Source organism: Danio aesculapii, chromosome 10 (genome assembly GCF_903798145.1).
Source record: "Danio aesculapii chromosome 10, fDanAes4.1, whole genome shotgun sequence".
Taxonomy (NCBI): Eukaryota; Metazoa; Chordata; class Actinopteri; order Cypriniformes; family Danionidae; genus Danio; species Danio aesculapii.
The window spans coordinates 35,821,218-35,838,069 of NC_079444.1; the positions used below are offsets into that span (position 1 = coordinate 35,821,218).

Here is a 16,852-nt window from a genome sequence, read left to right on the forward strand (position 1 = left end):
ATACCTGTACATATTGTCAGTTTGTATATTTGCATTCACTACTTACTTCTATTTTTAAATATATATTTGTTCTGTTTTTTGTCCTGTCTCTGTAATTCTGTTGCACTGTAGAAGCTCTGTCATGAAAACAAATTCCTCAATAAAGCTCTTTTCTGATTCTGATTCAAAGTTCATAAATAATATATCAATGATTAAAGAGAGAGAATATTTACAGTATAATATTTTCTATGCACAAAATGGGAAATCACTGCTAATACAGAACATTATTTATTATCGTCATACTAAGTAATTTCTTTGTAATAACTATATTGTTTTTCAATGTAACTACACTCTCAGAAATAAAGATATGAGATCTGTCACTGGGGTGGTACCTTTTCAAAAGGTACACGTTTGTACCTTAAGGGTTCATATTATTCAATTCAATTCATCTTTATTTCTATAGTACTTTTACAATGTAGATAGTGTCAAAGCAGCTTAACATAGAAGTTCTAGTAAATTGAAACAGTGTCAGTCCAGTTTTCAGAAGTTCAGTTTAGTTCAGTGGGGTTTAATTTTCACTGCTGAAAGTCCAAACACTGAGGATGCGCAGCTCTACAAGTCCCAAACCAAGCAAGCCAGTGGCGAAAGTGGCAAAGAACAAACTTCACCAATTGACAAAAGTGAAGGGAAAAAAACGTCGAGAGAAACCAGGCTCAGTTGGGCACGACCATTTCTCCTCTGGCCAAACTTCTTGTGCAGAGCTGCAGTCTTGGCACCGGAGGCTGGAGAATGCTGGATGTCCATCGTGGAGAAGCTGCAGGTGTGATATTTATAGCTCAAGGGTACATATTAGTACCGAAAAAGTAAAAAATTGTTCCTCTTAAAATTTTCAGAAACAAATATATGCCTTTGAGGTAACAATTTGGACCCTTTAAGTACAAATGTGTATCTTTTGAAAAGGTATCACCCCTGTGACAGCTCTTGTACCTTTATTTCCAAGATTGTTCTGTGTTTGTCATGAAAGTGCACAGATGGTGTCAGATATACATCTTTGTAATGTTCTTTAGCAGTCTGAAAAGTAACATGATGACATCTGTAGGCTTTTACTGGTACACAGTAATCAGCAGAGAGTATTATTGCAGCTAATGCACAGCTTTATTACTGAAATCAAACTCAGACAAGCAAGCATTGACAAAAGTAAACACAACAATGTAGGTAGGTATACACTACCTGACAAAAGTCTTGTGATCAATCACATTTGTAAAAGCAACAAATAATAACTTGACTTCTAGTTGATAATTTGATATCAGAAGTGGCTTATATGAAAGGCAAATGCCTCTAGATTACGCTTATTTTACCAAAATAAAATATGATCATGCCTTGATTCTTAATTATTTAATTAGGACAGAAAAAGTCTGACTTTACTTAGAAAAAGTCTTGTCACCTAACAGAAATAATGTACAGTATAGAATATAAAGTCATGCTGCAGTGGAAACAGAATGAATACTGTTTATGACTCCTATGAGCTTGGAGGACTGCATCCATACATCTCTGCAATGACTCAAATCACTTCTTAATAAAGTCATCTGGAATGGCAAAGAAAGCGTTCTTGCAGGACTCCCAGAGTTCATCGAGATTCTTTGGACTCATTTTAATGCCTCCTTCATCATCTTACACCAGACATGCTCAATAATGTTCATGTCTGGTAACTGAGCTGACCAATCCTGGAGCACCTTGACCTTCTTTGCTTTCAGAAACTGATGTGGAGGCTGAAGTATGAGGAGCGCTATCCTGCTGAAGAATTTTCCTCTACTGTGGTTTGTAATGTAATGGGCAGCACAAATGTCTTGATACCTCAGGCTGTTGATGTTGCCGTTCACTCTGCAGATCTCTCGGACCCCCATACTGAATGTAACCCCAAGTCATGATTTTTCCTTCCCTAAACTTGACTAATTTCTGTGAGAATCTTGGGTCCATGTGGGTTCCAGTAGGTCCTTTGCAGTATTTGTGATGATTGGGATGCAGTTCAACAGATGATTCATCAGGAAAAATCGACCTTCTGCCACTTTTCCAAATGATCAACTAGAAGTCAAGTTATTATTTGTTGCTTTTATAACTGGGATCAACGACAAGACTTTTGTCATGTAGTGTAGAGATGTTGTCAAAAAACAAGGAAACATCAGGGCTGACACAACCAAAAGTGAAGAAAATAAGGCGGGCTAAAAGGCAGGCTAAAGATTCTCTGAACAGGTTGTAAGAATGTTTTTTTTTCTGATAGGAAATGTGTATTTACAAAAACAGGCATTATGATAATATAAAAAAACGTCTCCATCTAAAAATCTGTAGTAGAAATTTCAGAACAAGGATATTATAAGCATCCCTGAACCCCCTTCTCTTCTCTCTCCATCACCTACTCAAAGTCAAAAGAATGATTATTTAACGATTATGATTATTTAATGATTATTTACCCAGACAGTTTATTCATTGGCAAAATGTTGGCCACTTAATGCTGGGCTTGCAGCCCTCAACTCTAGGCCCCAGGAAGCCCTCACTTTGCCCACACTGACACTAATACTCTGAAAGAGACTACAAATGATCTAAATAAATTTATTAAATTCTTCGTTTTTTTTTTCACCTTAGTCTCTTTATTAATCTGGGATTGCCACAGCGTAATGAACCACCAACTTATCCAGCATATGTTTTAAGCAGCGAATGCCCTTCCAGCTACAACCCATCACTGGGAAACACCCATACCCTTTTATTCACACACATACACTATGGCCAATTCATCTTACCCAATTAATCTGTACCGCATGTCTTTGGACTATGGGGGAAACCGGAGCACCCGGAGGAAACCCACAGAGGGAGAACATGTAAACTTCACACAGAAATGCCAACTGACCCAGCCGAGGCTCAAACCAGCAACCTTCTTGCTGTGAGGTGATTGTGCTGCCCCAGAGATGTTTGTTAAAATAAATAAAGTAATTAATTAAATTACTTTATTTAGCCTAATTCTATTCTAGCATTGTGTTTAATTTAGGTTTTGTGTACAGGCAGCCCATTTTTGTTCCCCATGCTCTGTTTCCCATTCAAGCAACTTTTTAAGAGAGCTCAGAATGTATACTTTAGCACACCAAAACTTCATTTCCACAGAAATTATTTAATATTTTTATTGAATGGTCATTTTTCTATGTTTATATTTAAATAGATGGGGTGTTATGGCGGTGCAGTGGGTAGCACAATCGTCTTACAGCAAGAAGGTCGCTGGTTCGAGCCTCGGCTGGGTCAGTTGGTATTTCTGTGTGGAGTTTGCATGTTCGCCCCGTGTTGATGTAGGTTTGCACCGGGTGCTCTGGTCTCCCCCACAAGTTCATGTGGTATAGGTGAAATGGGTAAGCTAAATTGTTCTTAGTGTATGAGCGTGAATGAGAGTGTATGGATGTTTCCCAGTGATGGGTTGCAGCTGGAAGCGCATCCGCTGTGTAAAACAGTTGGCGGTTCATTATGCTGTGGCGACACCTGATTAATCAAGGGACTAAAGTGAAAAGAAAATGAATAAATGAATCTCTGGAGAAACAGCAGTCCAACAACAGTCTTCATCCATTCATTCATAGCAGAAAACCTCCTAATCTAACTGTGCAAAGATGTTGTGAATACTTTTACAGGGCACTTTTGTGTTTTTTTATATAAATAAATTCTTATATTTTACCTGTTTATTCTGTTAATATTATAAAATAATCTAAAAGATTGACTTTTTTCAGCTCTTCTCTTTTCATTTGGTTGTTATAACAGTTTCTGTCTAATGTGGTCTTGCATTTCCATTTGGGAGATTTTGTTGCTGTAATATTCTCACCAACTAAAAAAACAAAATGACTAATTAGCAACACTTACAGTCAGATAATTAGTATCACTATTAATAACCTGACAATAGTGTAGTTAAACATGCTAATGAATGTCTTTTCTCTGAAGACTATTAGATGTTGGTGCTTTTTTCCTGTCTAATGACTCCTCTGGAGGAAAAAGTGGACAATATATTGCCCAAAGATTCTCTGTTTAACACTCAGGACTCACAGCAATCCCAAACTGTGAAGCAGAGGCAAAAACTGCAGAGAAGACAACAGTGTGGTCTGTTTTAATTCAGTGTTTCTTTGACTACAGCAATCATTGAAACATGTTAAGTGTATCATGCGTTGTTATTTTTCTTGTTGCATCCTGTGATAAAGCCATATGTGATCATTTGTAAAGCACAGGCTGTCATGTGTGTTTTGTAGCAGCGAATGCACACCTCAACGAAGGCTTTAAAGGATAAAAAGCAATGCAAAACATCATCAACTCAGACCCAAACGGCTCCATCATTCAGCCTGCAGGATTTTACGTTGTTGCATTGAGTTCAATGCCTTACAGTAATGTCTATGTCATGTTCCTCACCGTGCTGTATGTGATCACAGTCATATGCAATGTTTTTCTGATCTCCATTATTGTCTATGATCAGCGTCTGCATGTGCCAAAGTTCATGGCTGTTGCTAATCTGGCTGTGGTTGATCTTATTCTCAGCACTTCTCTTGTGCCTGGCATGATAAAAACTTACATCATTCTTGATAATTTTATACCATTCAAGCTCTGTCTTGTGCAAATGTACACTTACTATACACTTTTAGAGCTAGAGGCAGTTTCTCTGTGTATTCTCTCTTATGACCGGTTCATTGCCATCTGTTTTCCTTTAAGACAGGGGTCTATAAACACAAACACCAGAATGACTTACACAATCTCTGTAAGCTGGTTTCTTTCTGTTACTATATCACTTTATGGCACTTTATCCATCCCAGCTCTCTCATTCTGTGGCTCTCTCCAGGTCAACAGCTATTTTTGCGATTACACTCCTGTTTTAAGAGTTGCCTGCAGTGACACGACATCTCAGTTTAACTTTGCCAGTATATTAACTATACTCTTTTTTTCTGTACCTTTGTGTTTTATTTTGCTGACATATATGTTTATTCTGTATACTGTATTCAGAATGAATAACAATCAGCGCCGCTTTAAGGCACTGGCAACATGCACTGAGCACCTCATATTAGTGTCCCTGTACTTTTTACCTCTTGCAATTATCTTCAATCTTGGATTTTTTGGAGTTTTTTTAAACCCGAATGTAAGAGCAGTGTGTTTGTCTTTTTCATCTGTTCTTCCACCCTGTGCAAATCCCATTGTCTACTCACTGAAAACTAAGGAGATTCGAAGCAGGATTGTTTCTTTGTTAAACCCGAGACTGTCTGTTCATCCTCTTAAAAATGTACATTAAGGTAAAACACAACAGTGACTCAAGTGTAAATTGCATGACATTATTTATTGTTATCTTGTTGGATATCTGCTTCTAATATTATGTTGTGGTCATTTTAAATTGCATTGTTTCAGTAAAACTACATTTAATTCACAGTTTTGCTTTAAAAGTGTACTTTTCTGGTCACATTATAATAAGGTTTCATTAGTAAATATTAGGTAGCATATTTACTAACATGAATTAATAATGAACAATACTTGTAGAGCATTTATTAATGCATGCTTGTTAACATCTGTTAATGCACTGTGAGTTAGCATTAACTAACAATGAACAATTGTAGTTCTATTAAACATGACTAACTACTGTAAATAAGTGTATTGCTCATTGTTTTATTCGTGTAAGTAAATGCATTAACTAACATTATCTACTGCAACCTTATTGTAAATTGTTTCCACTTTTCTGTTGGTTTAACATTCACAATTTTGTTAATAAAGAACACAACCCAAAGTTTTTGCAGTTTATTTTGTAGGTTTTGTAAATATGTATTGGAACTAATTTTGTGCGCTTCTCACTTCTTGGCAAGGCAAGTTTATTTATATAGCACATTTTATACACAATAGTAATTCAAAGCGCTTTACTTAAACAGGAGTAAAAGAAACAAGAAAATAAAAAAAATAAAGAATTAAAAATGATTAAAACGAATAAAAGCATGTTAAAATGTGTTAAAACAGCTTATAAAAGAGTGAAAAAGAAAGGAAAGATATAATAATGTGATCTGTCAGACGTAGCACAGTGCTCATTCAGTAAAGGCACAGCTAAACAGATGTGACTAGTCTTGATTTGAACGTGCCTAATGTTGGAAGCTGATTCCAGCAGCGGGGGGCGCAGCTGTAGGCCGATTCACCCTGCTTTGACTGAACCATTGGAATTACTCATTTTATGTCATTAGAATGATTAGGTTTGTATTCAGTCAGCATATCTGTAATGTACAGGGGTCCTAGGCCATTTTGTGATTTATAGACAAGTAATAATACTTTAACATCTATTCTGAATGTAACTGGGAGCCAGTGTAAAAACCTGAGGACACCTGAGGTGTGATGTGCTCTCATTTCCTGGTTATGGTCAGAATCCTGGCAGCAGCATTCTGAATGAGCTGCAACTGTCTGAGAGATGGCCGGTGAGAAGTCCATTACAGTAATCCACCTTGCTGCTGATAAAAGCATGAACAAGTTTCTCTAAATACTCACTGGAAACAAAGCATCTAATTATTACAATGTTTTTGAGATGATAGTATACTGATTTAGTTACTGGTTTGACATGACTATTGAAACTCAGATCTGACTCCAGAATCACACCAAGATTCTTGACTTTATTTTTTGTTGTTTTACCCTTAGAGCCAAGGTACGCATTCACCTTGAGAACCTCATCTCTGTTTCCAAACACTGACTTCAGTTTTCACTTTGTTTAACTGAAGGAAGTTTTGGCACATCCAACTGTTCATTTCATCAATACATTGGCAGAGGGTGTCAATGGGGCTGAAGTCATTAGGCAGTAAAGCTAAGTAGATCTGAGTGTCATCAGCATAGCTGTGGTAGGAGATTTGTTTATTTGGCTCAGAGGAAGCTAAATAATGCATGTGTAAACAACCTTATTTTTTCATTATAAATTTTTTAAATGACTACAAAGCAAGTCTTTCTTTTAAAACTGTAAATATTAACTGCACTGCAAAACTTTCCTTGTGCGTCCCAAATCGCATACTTATGCCATTTTGTAGAATAAATAGTGCAAGTAGTGCATTCACACTGAAAACTTCACAAATAGTAAGCGCACTTTAATTACCCGGATGATGCACTCATTTAACCGGTAAAATGAAGTTTGGAATGATGGACACTGCCATCATTGCTTGTGAAAGCAAAATTCTCCTACGAGAATGATAATAGCGCCTCCCGATGATGAATGCGGTTATACTTATACTCATGGCAGGTATTATTGGGTAGTTTGGTTATTTATTTTACTAATTTGGCATCCGTCAATCATCATCAGGGAAACAGTTTGAATTTGCACTTAGTAAAAAAACATTAGTGTTCTATTTGAGACGACATCCACTGCATACATATACTATGCCAAAGAGCTTAGAATGACCAAGAGGCGACACTCAATAGAACGTTCTATTGCAACAGCAGTGCCCAGCAGCAGCCCCGGATTCCGCCATTTTAGAGTGAAAGCGATCGGCTGTCTATTGGATATTATAACTGTCGCGATCGCAGGCAGCTGCTTTGTTTTTTTGTTTATTTATTTAAAAAGCGCATTAAAGCTGAGATACAACCTGAAAGACGACAATACAGCACTTACTATGACAATCATCAGCACTTTTAATAGTTTATTTTACAGACTTATAATATGCTGTTGTTCTATTGGAGTTTTCATTCCAAAATGGCCGCCACGCCATCTAGTGGAGTGTATAGTGTGCCATTTGGGAGGCAGCTAATGTCATAAAAATGTAAAGCCGCTGCCAGTTTTAATCACCCCTACAAAATATAGGAGTATATTCAATTGTGTTTTTACAGCCCTAGTTTTTTGCTTTGTAAAAAATCTGTATGTGTACAGGTGTGATTTGCTACTTACCTTTTATTTAACTGACAAACGTGCAAACAAAATAATTCCAATTGTGGCTCTGTAGTAAGTCACCTCACAGCAAGAAGGTCGCTGATTCGAGTCCTGGCTGGGTCAATTGGCATTTCTGTGTGAAGTTTGCATGTTCTCCCTGTGTTTGCGTGGGTTTTTCTCCAGGTGCTCCGGTTTGCCCCACAGTCCAAACACATGCGCTATAGGGGAAATGAATGAACTAAATTGGTCGTAGTGCATGTGTGAATGAGCGTGTGTATGGGTGTTTCCCAGTACTGGGTTGCAGCGGGAGGGGCAGCCACTGTGTAAAACATATGCTGGACAAGTTGGTGGTTCATTCTGCTGTGGCAAACCTTGATGAATAAAGGGACTAAGCCGAAGGAAAAGAATGAATTTCCAGTTGATCACATCAACTTTACTTTTAGTTACAATGTTTAATCATCTGGAGATTGAGGATACTACAATATGCGTTTAGCCCATTTACAGTTGTTTTGCACAATCTGACATGGACTCATCTAATACGAATTAAGCAGCTCAACAGTCTGTGAATACATCTGTTTTTCTCCTTTTCATGCCGAGCCATATTAGTTCAGAAAATTAATTCAATTAATGCAAGTTAGAGTCTCAGTCAACAACAAATAAGAAAGTTGTAGAAAATAGATGGACTTCATACATTAAGCGAGTCATGGCCAAATCACGAGTCATGGCCATATCAAAAGCTTTTGAGCAAATTGAAATTGTGTGACACAACAATGGCATCTTGTGGCTTAAATTTGTAACTACATCTACGTTAATGTTGCTTGGGTTGATGAATTTACTCGGACCCTTAGAAATGTAACACATTTCCTGTTCATGATATGAAATGTGTCCGGACTGCTAGTTGTGAGAGCTTGAAAGCTCGTGACATCTTCAGAAATAGCAAAGGCAAGTTTGCTTAATTCAATATTACACATTTTACAGTTTTGTTGCACACACTGGTGAAAGAATATCTAAGTTAATCCGCTTTTTACTGTCCGAAGACTCACTCGTTTGCACTTTCAGTACAGTGTCAGCTTCAATTTAAGTTGACATTAATTCAACATGTATTTCGTTTAATTCAAAGAACAGTTTTATGCTACAGATAATCCATATTTTTCATTTTTTGAGTGCATTCTGTTTTCATTCTTAAAAAATAAAAGTGTCTAGAATAACTAAAAGGGGTATTTCATAGATCTGAATTATGGCCAGATATGAACATGTGAAATTATAGCTAATAGATTTGAACATGTACAGGACATTCTACTAGAAACCTACATTATCTGTCCCTGAACATAAAAACAGAAAAACACGGAATAAAACCCCTAAATTTCTAAAATGGACTGATGGTTGATTTCTGTGAGTTGTTTAGTAAGGGATTGTCTTTCATTTGGTTCTCATATATTTTTTCTTTACTAAAAACACTTTACAAATGTACAAATCCTGTCATTGTCCTCAGCCCTATTGAACCTACAGCTTTAATAATTTTGTTATGGTAAAAAGCGTTATTCAGAAAAATGAAATGGCAAGTTTAAGTTGTTATCATTCACATCAATTGTTTTAAAAACATGAAATTATAAATGTTATATATAAATTATAAAAATAAAATACTAATAAATTTGCAGTTGTCTCCATGTTTTTGCCAGTCTTGTCAAATTTGCGTTAAATTAAACATAAAAATGCGGTCATTAGATGTTTAAGGCTATGACTCAGAAGTGACATCATTTGACGATGGAGAAGCTGACAGTGATCAAGGATGCATTCTGTCATTGAATCGTAGGATTTTATGCTTGTTTTTGTATGATTTTTTGAGGACGACAAGCTTAAGTCAGGCCCTGTCACATTTTATAAATGAAAATGTACATTTCTGGTAGAATTTCCTATACATATTTGTAATTCATGAGGTTAATGTAATATATGTGAACAGTCTCTTTTTTCAACATATACTTCAAAATATTGCAAATAATAAAATAACAATGTTTTCAGAAAAACTTAAATGTTAAATGTGTGATTTGCATATATGTATTTTTATATAACATTTCTATGTGGGATATGCCTTGGATGATTGGTTCAATTTAGTTAAAATTCCTTTTTTCAGTCTAAAAACTATTTCATAGTGGACTATCATAGATGTATACATTAGATGTCGCCTACCCTGTTGTTGTTTATTGGAAGGTATGCATCAATAGAGCCGCCATTTTAGTACAGGGTAGCGCTCCTTTGAAATGAATGCGGGACCCAGCTGCAGTAGAGGACTGTGGCCATCCAGAACCAGAGATATACACACTTATCTATAATCGGGAGTTTTCCCGGAGGTCAGTATGTAATTTGTTTTTAATTACGAAAATTATAATTTTACATCCCACTTTCACTTCTCATACTGACGGATGGAGCGATTCGTTTGTGAATGAATCTCTATTATGAATGACTCGTTTACTTAGCCACAATAATACAAGTTTCCGGCACCGCAACATCTCGTTGTCATATTTCTTTTGCATTGTTTGCTGATTGTATTCAACATAACTAGCATAAGCTGATTATTTTGTGTGAGTTGGTGCTACTTTGCCTTATGGTGAATACTGTATTGTCCTCAATAATGTTACCTGTTTAGCACAAAAGTTCATAACATACAAAAATGTAAAAAAACGAAATCTTCTGAAATGTTTGTACTTTGTTTTCCTTGTTTGCTCGTTACTACACCCGTAGACAGTGCTAAAGTCCAGCATCTTCACATAGTAACATTGTCTTGACTTGTGCAGTTGAATGACATTTGTCCTGGAAGCACTGTACAAATGTGGTGGCACTATTGACGCATGCTTAGGGTCCGTATGCGATATCTAGTGTATATATCTATGGTGGACTACATGCACAGTTAGTGTTTTTCAGCCAATGATGAACTTCAGGTGAGAGGTTTATTAGATTAGATTAGATTTAACTTCATTGTCATTACACATGTACACGTACAAGGCAACGAAATGCAGTTTAGGTTTAACCAGCAGTGCAATAGCAGCAAGTGCAGGATACAGGTATAAGTTATAAAGTGCAGTTATAGAAAAACTATGGTAATATTTACAGATGGATGTACTATGAACATTATTTACAGATATACATTATATTTATGTGACTATTTTCAATTTTATAAGGTTCCATTTACAGCATAGATGTTGTAGTGTAATTAAAATACAGTCAGTTAAAGAAACGTAATAAACTAAATAAAACTGAAGCATTCATTTAGCTGTTCAAGCGTAAAACGAGATGAAAGACCACTAGCGTCGTCTTGATCAGCAGGCAAGCACAGAAACTCCATTGAAAATGTTGGGGTAAAATAAACTGTCATATTTTAAATACATAGCAGGAGAAAATGGCATCTCTATGGGATATAGAGTCCCACTTTATATTTTATATAAATCAGGCAGTGAAGATCACTGATCTTTAAAGAAATCAGACATTAAACGCTGAGGCTGGCTAGCTGAAGTTAAAAGTCTGTGTGCGTATACTCTATTCAAAGAATCAGTTTCAACTTTAAGAGCCATATGTGATGAAAAGATTCCATGGATGTTAAAGTTTTTATGCTAATAAACAACTTTTATTATTTAAAAGTGTACTATAGTGCTTTTTAATGCCTTTACACTTTTACACAAGTTTGCTTTTGATGTTTGAGAATAAATAAGGATAACAGTGTGACCTTATTGTACTTTGTGTTTGCTTAGAACAATTATTGCATTCTTGTATGATCAAACCTTAAAGCAACTGAGTTGGAATTTGCTTTGTTTATTTTTCTTAAACATTATGTGACAAGACAAATGTACACACACACACACACACACACACACACACACACATACACACACATACACATACACAATGTAGTGTATTTACAGTGTTTTCATTCATTTTCTTTTCGGCTTATTCCCTTTATTTATCAGGGGTCGCCACAGAGGAATGAACTGCCAACTATTGCAACATACGTTTTACACAGCTGTTGCTCTTCCAACTGCAACCCAGTATTGGGAACACCCACACACTCTCACATTCACACACATACACTACGACCAATCTAGTTTATTCAATTCACCTATGGCGCATGTCTTTGTACTGTGGGGGAAACCAGAGCACCCGGAGGTCATGGGAAAACATGCAAACTCCACACAGAAATGCCAGCTGACCCAGCCGGGACTCAAATCAGCGAGCTTTTTGCTGTGAGGTGACAGTGCAAACCACTCAGCCACCATGTCGCCCCTTTACAGTGTTTTATTTTGAACTGTTCTTTGTTTTGTATTGTAAAAACACATATTTTATTTATGTGTTTATTTTTCTGACAGGATGGCATCTGCTCCTCCTCCATCGCCACACAACCGGAGCAGGAGTGAAGATGAGGAAGATCCAGTGGACACGATGATCTCCAAGACGGGCTGTGCTGAGCTGCACTACACACTGCTGGACTGTATGGCTGAGCACCAGGACTGGAGAAAGTGTCAGACTGAGGTTCAGAAGTTTAAGGAGTGCATGAGCGCCTACCAGAACACTCGCAAAGAGCAGCTGCTGAAGCAAAAGACTTCAGCCACAGAGTCTGTCTAATGCACAGGCCTCAGAGTCAGTGTTGTGTATTGCTGTAATACAATGTACATCTCAATTTCATAACAAAATGAAGTGTCAGCAATTTCTCTCACAAAATAACTTATAACTTTTGTTTGTTGTCAATAAACAAATGGCTTTTGTTTTCATATGCTGGATATTAAACCAAAAATTTATAATGGGGTATATGCACACAGACTTTTAATTTCTGTCAGTCAGCTCCAGGGCTTCCGGTTAATCATCATCCCACACAAAATTGCTGCATTTAAGATCAGATTTCTTTAAAAACAGCGATCTTCGCTACCTAGCTGAGATGCGATATAAAGTTGGTATCAGACCAAACAAGAAGCACTGCATTAAATTATTTTTTTACATGCCATGTCTTTAAAATATGGAAACAAATTCTACCCCAGTATTTTCAATGGAATTTCTGTGATAGCTTGCCGCTAATGACGGCGCTTGTGTTTAAGCGGTCTTTCGTTTATTTTTACACTTTAACAACCAAATGAATGCTTAAGTGCATTTAACTGATTATATTTGAGTTACATTACAACATCGATGCTGTAAAAGGAACCATATGAAATTGAAAATAGTCACATAAAGCTCTCACCGGAAGTTCATCATTGGCTGAAAAACACTAGCTGTGCATATATCTTATTGAATATGAAGTGAATACTTCGAGCAGATGTTGCCATTTTACACATTATTAAAAAAAAAAAAGATTTTATTTTTATTAAAGAATCATTTCTGTTATTACATATTGAAAGGTGCATTCAAATCACAATTTCTGTTTTGCTCACTGCACATCCCATTAACTGTGATAATTGCATATATCAATAAAATATTGGCAATCGTTTCATAAAAATAATTTTTAAAATTCATGTTTTGGCCAATGTATTTTATTGACATGATTGTTTTGACCAGCACACATCAAGGCATTTTGAGGATATCAAATACAGTGAATCATTTTGTGTAGGAAATTTTTTAATTGATTTAAAGGTTATCTGTGTTTTTTATTTTACAATACAGCTTTAAATGCTAATCAATCTTTTAGTGAAAACAACAGCTAAAGTTCAGTGTTGAATAAAAATTGTCAAATTGCCCCCCCTCCCACCACCCCAAAAAACGAAATTTACTTTGTAGCACTCCGTGAATAAATAAATAGATAAATAAATAAAGGCACTTTTTAGGCTACCAAGAGATGGCCAATCAACTTAAAGTAGGCGGAGTTTACAAATTTCAGCGGGAAGCCTGCGCTGCGTCCATTTCACGTTGGAAACGGGAGAGGTAAGACTGAAGAACTGTAGTGCAAGACTGAAGTACTGAAAAGTGTTTTACAATATAATTATTAAATTACGCCAAGGACTTCGAAGTAATCTAATTTTTGATTATCCTTCGGAGGATGCAGTCTCTGAAATGAGAGACAGCTAATGTTACGGCCTAACAAATAATACCACTAACGGTAGACAGTGATAAATACCTCGATTCGCGATGGGCGATTTTTTTAGGACACTGAATATCAAGATGTTTTGTTTTATTTTAGATTTTTCTTTTTTACTATTGTGGTTTCAGTTAAATGAGGTAAGTTATAAGTGCCCTATAATGCTAGGCCTGTCAAAAGAGGCCAAACGTCCGACCTCACCTCCATTGTCAAAGGGATTATATTTTACAGTCTATGGGGAAAAGTGAAGCAAACATATCTCCCAGTGTAATTATAAATGGGTAAATTATACCCCCAAATATTTTCCTATGGGTGAGTCTGTGATGGTGATAAGGATTAGAAAGTTTTCTTTTTATATAACAGTAATGTAAATTTTAAAGTCTCCAAACCAACCAATCAAATCAATGAAGGCGGACCTTTGCTGTTTACAGAAGCCATGTACACTGATTCATGAGCCCATTTTTAAAGTAAGTATAAGCAACTAGTTCTAGCTGAATATGTTCGTACTTCGTTTACAGTGTATTGAGTATTACTATTATAGTCAGACAATGCAGTTAGCATTATCAATGACATATTTTGCATTACATGAGTCATTTAACATACTTTTGTTCTAAAATACAGTGCGCAATCGGAATCCTTAAACAATTTGTAATTTCCTTATCGCCAACCTGCTTTGTTATATGATGTTTTCTAAAGTGTATGCTAACATCATAAAGGCTGCATCCAGATACTATTGGAAAAATCAGCCACCAGACTTGCAGCAAAGCACATGTTAAATTTTAAATCTATTACTATTATGTTCTCTGTCAGTAAAGCAATACACTTCTCACCCTGGGTCTTGGCCACACACATTGGCAATTCTCTCTCCTACTAAAAAGTTGGCAGCCCTGCCAAACATTAGCTTTTGAGCAGAATTAGACATTTGAATGTTTACATATCGTTTAACTTGACATTTAAAAACTGTTAATGCATGTTTTTTATTTTGTTTTTTAGCTGATGACCGCTAGTTGTGATGTTGGTTGATAACCTAGAGGTGTTTGCAGTCAGTCAGGTCAAGTAAGTACTAAATTTATTATGAATTCATTAAACAATTTATTAAAAAACATGAACATTATGCAACAGAGAGTCTAATGTGAAATATTTAAAGTCTAGCGTTTTTATTTCTTCTGTGTTCATTGCACACACAAGCTTTGTAGGGTTAGTTCACACAAAACTGAAAATTATCATCATTTACTCAGCCTTTACTTGTTCCAAATCTGTTGAACTTTCTTTCTTGTTGAACAAAAAAAGATGATTTTTTTGAAGAAAGCTAAAACCTGATAACCATTGACTTCCAAAGTATTTGTTTTTCCTACAATATAAGTCAATTGTTACAAGTTTTTAGCTTTTCAAAATATCTTCTTTTAGTGTTCCTCAAAATGAAGAAAGTCATAAAGATTTGGTACCACCCGAGGGTTAGTAAATAATGAGTGAATTTTTATCCGTGGCTGAGCTATCCCTTTTAAGTAATTTTGTTAAGCTACTGTATGGTTTAAAAAAAGTGCACATTGAGATGTTTGATTCTTTTATCACAGCTTGACAGCAACCATCCACTTCAGGACAGTGCTTTCAGTTGAAGGAAAAGTGGAGCATGAAGGTAAGTAATTGTTATTTTTACATTATCCAAATCTTTAGTTTGACATCTACTTTGCATTTTTTATTTACAACTCATAGAACACATTTAGAACACAAGTTGAAATAATCAGTTCATTGCATGATATTGGTATAAATCTGGAAATGTTAGCAAACAACTTAGCTAGTTAGTGGCCCATATTTTTATAGTGCAATATTTTTTACAGATATACAAATTCACTATGACAGGCTTAAAGAATGTTAAAGTAGAAAGATACTTTGAAAAGAGCATGATGTTAAATACTGTATTTACCATGGGTCCCAGTTATATTTTCCTATGTGCCAAATTATTTAAAGCAAGCTGGGTAGAGGGCCTGCTAGGGCTGGGCGATTAATCGAAAATCGATTTATTGAAATCGACATTCAGAACATATACTCCACAGTGTTTCCTCTAGGATTTTTTCCAGCTGTGGCGGCAGACCTTTTACACAAATCTATAAACTTCCTATGGCGTTATTTTAATGACAAATGGAGAAATGTCGTGAGCGCAGTATTACAAGTCGAGATCGCATTTATGCAATATGAGCATGCAGATCTTTTTGCTTGCGTGCTGATCTTCTCTGCTCGTGCACAAAACTTCTTGCACATGCTGCTCACTCGCAGATCTTCTTGTGCGCTCTCACATAAACGCTGCTGAAGTGCAGTTTATTGCGTTTATGTAATGAGTATGTCTCCAACATTTATTAAATTTGCTAGGAATAGTTATGAATGTCTCCAATAGACCTACAGAGTGGAATTGATGCATCCTGAAGTAAAGTGAAACAGCTATAAACTCCAGCAAGATAAAGTCATTGTGTGCAGAACCAAAGACTTATCTATGAATAAATTAAAATTATGGAAACTGTGTTCATCCTAACTGAAAGCTGCGTCATGTTTGCTGCCCTCACTCATCACACACCTGTCAGTCAGTCAGCACGTAACCTCAAAGGGTTTAACAAAAACGCACAGCACTACTATGAGTACAGAAAAGTTCACTCGGTTATAATTTACTTAACTTTTAGTCAAGTTTTGGTGCAATTATAACCCACTATTAAAACAACAACAATGACAATGTTTTCAATGAGAAGCTTTAATGTAGCCGTGGCGGGATGCATTTTGGTGTGTCGCCCTGCCATGGAAGAATGAATGTAGCGGAAACCATGCTGCATCTGATTTTTCCAGGTCAATTTTTTCAATTACTTTCCCTACCGAGTGTGGAGTCACATGACCCTGCTCTGGTAAGGCTGATTTATACTTCTGTGTCGAGTGCACGTGAATGGTCCGGCGCAGCC

The 16,852-nt window shown here is 36.2% G+C and overlaps 2 protein-coding genes across 2 annotated transcripts; both read left to right on the forward strand.

The window, feature by feature from the left end:
- The first annotated feature begins 4,294 nt into the window (after positions 1 to 4,294).
- On the forward strand, positions 4,295 to 5,275 carry LOC130235738 (olfactory receptor 24-like). Its single transcript, XM_056466177.1, has one exon. The coding sequence runs from the start codon at positions 4,295 to 4,297 to the stop codon at positions 5,273 to 5,275; it is 981 nt and encodes a 326-aa protein (XP_056322152.1).
- Positions 5,276 to 8,715: 3,440 nt separating this feature from the next.
- LOC130236306 (cytochrome c oxidase assembly factor 4 homolog, mitochondrial) lies at positions 8,716 to 12,618 on the forward strand. Its single transcript, XM_056466980.1, has 2 exons — positions 8,716 to 8,803; positions 12,217 to 12,618. The coding sequence occupies exon 2, from the start codon at positions 12,218 to 12,220 to the stop codon at positions 12,470 to 12,472; it is 255 nt and encodes an 84-aa protein (XP_056322955.1). The 5' UTR covers positions 8,716 to 8,803; position 12,217; the 3' UTR covers positions 12,473 to 12,618.
- Positions 12,619 to 16,852: the final 4,234 nt, after the last annotated feature.

Bases quoted from the DNA above. Each gene is read 5' to 3' on its own strand.
- LOC130235738 (XM_056466177.1), top strand. From the start codon at position 4,295: ATGCAAAACATCATCAACTCAGACCCAAACGGCTCCATCATTCAGCCT.
- LOC130236306 (XM_056466980.1), top strand. From the start codon at position 12,218: ATGGCATCTGCTCCTCCTCCATCGCCACACAACCGGAGCAGGAGTGAA.